This window comes from Ruditapes philippinarum, unplaced genomic scaffold (genome assembly GCF_026571515.1).
Source record: "Ruditapes philippinarum isolate M1 unplaced genomic scaffold, ASM2657151v2 ctg6483_1_1_1_1, whole genome shotgun sequence".
Taxonomy (NCBI): Eukaryota; Metazoa; Mollusca; class Bivalvia; order Venerida; family Veneridae; genus Ruditapes; species Ruditapes philippinarum.
This window is the reverse complement of record NW_026865479.1, coordinates 39,707-42,798: the sequence shown is the minus strand read 5'-3', so window position 1 is coordinate 42,798 and position 3,092 is coordinate 39,707. Positions and strand designations below refer to the sequence as shown.

Genomic DNA, 3,092 nt, shown 5'->3' with positions numbered 1-3,092 from the left:
GTAATGAATTCATTGCGAGGTGCTTAATGCTGCTCATTTTATCTTACCCCATGTTTCTTTACAGCAACACACCTCCAGATTTACGCTTATTTTCATGAAAATGTTGAAAATGAAATTAAATTTATAATATTGTATAGTAACCAAAAGGAAACAATTTACACATTATCAATGGCACTTACAACTCACGTTAATTAAAAAAGAGGTCAAAATTTGCAACAAATGCCCTTACTGCGTTAGTAACGCAGTAGAAATTGTCACGCATAATGAAAAATCCACCATTCATCGCTCATAACATGCAGAATATTCGTTGAATCTTGACTCTTTCTACTTTTCCTAGAATCTTAGTACATTTTTCACACGTTTGATGTATTGAAATATTTTCGCTAATCCGGAGGCTTACATAATTAAATACCAAACATAAAGATGAATTAGCAAACAACGGCTATGTAAAGATAACAATAATATCTCACACAGAACTTGCGCATTAAACTCAAGATATACAAGCTTCAAGATTGCAATTTTTTAATATAATTGTTGAAATTTATTTTGAATTTGCATTTGTATCTTTTTATGTCTATATGGTTTTTAGCTTTTTGTTAAACTACTATTTGTACTCTTGGAAATAAAATGAAGATTTTTTCAATATCTTGTAAACATTCGTGAAGCACATGATATACAAGTTTGATACAGATAAGATAAAATCGGGTTTAGCTGAACGTATTTATGCAACTGTTGAATTCAATAACGGTCGTGTTTTGCTAACTAAAAAAGAAATGGCCTCAGATAGCTGCCAAGTAAAATGTACAGAAGATACTTTTCCACATGCTCGTTTGTGCCAGATATGTTCCAAAAATGGCATTTCAAGACCTGCGACGATATTTTGCTCAACATGTGAAGAATTTCAGTGTGAAGATTGTGCAAATGGACATACAATTTATAAGTTTTTAAAAAATCATAATTTACAAAACGCTACAGAAGCCAAACCTTCTTTAACAAGAATATCTATTTGCGAGAAACACAATGAGTCGATCGACTTTTACTGCAAAGAACACAATGAGCTTTGTTGCGGCACCTGTGCTTTTCTCGGACACAAACAGTGCTTATATATAGATGAGATATCAAGGACTTCAGAACAAACAGATAATGATTGTACATTTTTGAAAGACAAATTCTGTGAATTGCAAAATGTTGCTGACCGTATAGGAAATCATCTTGTAAAGTCTGAAACACATTTAAAAAAACAGGCACAAAACGTTCTTAAAGAAATTAATGGCGTGCAAGAGAAGATGAATAAGTCATTTCAAGACTTATCCTGCGAATTACAAAAGGAAGCTCTCTTTTTCAAAGAACAGAAGGCTGATGATTTAAACAAAGTGCAAAATAATTATATACAATTACGAAACAAACTAGAACATGAAAAAGACCTCCTTTCATCGGTGTTGAAGGATGGAAGACCGACTCAACAATTTTTGGCACAATTTCAATTAAACGACAGTCTCACATCTATGAAGGAAGAGTTAAAACATGTAACATCCAAGTTAGACCGAATGGATTTCAAAATTGAATTCGAAAAATGCATTTATTCTTTTTCCGATGATTTTCGAGGTAATCTTACTACTTCAGTAACTAAACACTATCATTCTACCGAAAATAAAAAACTGAATTTTAAAGTCAATACAACAGTTAATATATCCAAATTATACGCTGAAGATAAACATTTGTTATATACCAATATGGAATTTCTGAAAGACGGGAGGCTCCTTGCAATCGAATGTCATCATAAAGACATGCTAATATTTGATGAAAAATTGAAGTGTGTAAACTCCCATAGGTTTCATTCAACACCATTTTGCCTAGTCCTTCTGTCCCAGACAGAAATTGCAGTATCACAGGCTGGTCGTATTGAGTTCTACTTTATTTCCAGAGACAATACTGTCATTCTTCTGAGAATCCTGAACACTTCTTATAATTGCAGATGGTTACGCGTGTTAGATGAAGATAATTTTGCAGCAAGCTATCTAAATGAAACGTGCCTGAAAAAGATTTCACATATAGGAAAAGAAAGCGATATTGTTTGTGAAACTCCTTTAAAACAATTTTCTGATAGTGATTTTCAGTTTACATTCATTGCAAATACGGAAAAAGTAGTTACTTGCAATCAAGATGACAACTCTGTGTGTATATATGACATTGTAAAAAACACTGTTGTAACAGTTAAAGACAAAACAATATTGTCGCCTTCATGCATGGCAGTTGGTCCTTTAGACAGCATACTTGTATGTAGTAGTGTGGGAAATACAATTGTTCATATTTCCCCTGCGGGTACAATAGTCGGGGCATATGACTTGGGACTTGTTTCCCCGCTTACTTGCTGTATTTCTTCAGACATGAAAAAGATTGCTGTAACTAGTGGCAAAAATGGAGAGCAAGTCCTGAACGTTTTGGACATTTCTTATTGAAGAGTAACATACAGAAAACAATTTCAAAGAATACTTTGTCTAGAACTTGCTCTCTTTCTATGCTGATCCGTTTTTATGACAATGTTGTTTTTAGTAACCACCACATGTAATATCTCATTATCTGCTGTCCTATATGCAAATACTGTTATTATGTGATATTTTCTATTTCACACCACTTAAAAGATAATTCACTTGAAAAATTGTGATTATAATTTTACGCAGATATATCTAGAAGAAAGTGTGAAGTAAATGGTTTTGTGTTTTTTTTTTTTGTATTTCAAAACTTTCCGGAATAAATAAATGAAAACCATGAACCATAGTCATTTTCGATTCCACAACACAATATCAATACGTATAAAACGAATCTCTTATCATTACGATTATATTATTATTTTTATTTCAAGTAGAAATTCAACTTAATATCAAGTACTGCCTAGAATACAGCAAAAATTGTAAATTCGTTTAATTATAGATGTACCGTCATTTTGATCCAGAATTTTAAAGAACAGAGCATACCATGTAGAAATACCACTGGTTCACCCCCCCCCCCCCCCCCCCCCCCCTGATTGGTGTAAGGTTTCCAACGCTGCGCTCATTGATCAACTCCGTCAATTGTTATATATAATTTTTAAA

At 32.9% G+C, this 3,092-nt stretch overlaps 1 protein-coding gene across 1 annotated transcript; it reads left to right on the top strand.

The window, feature by feature from the left end:
* The first annotated feature begins 710 nt into the window (after window positions 1–710).
* On the top strand, window positions 711–2,764 carry LOC132729253 (uncharacterized). Its single transcript, XM_060714974.1, has one exon. It carries the CDS (start codon window positions 774–776, stop codon window positions 2,457–2,459), a length of 1,686 nt encoding a protein of 561 aa, XP_060570957.1. The 5' UTR covers window positions 711–773; the 3' UTR covers window positions 2,460–2,764.
* The last annotated feature ends 328 nt before the right edge of the window (window positions 2,765–3,092 follow it).

Excerpts from the sequence above, each read along its gene's own strand:
- LOC132729253 (XM_060714974.1), top strand. The coding sequence starts at position 774 with ATGGCCTCAGATAGCTGCCAAGTAAAATGTACAGAAGATACTTTTCCA.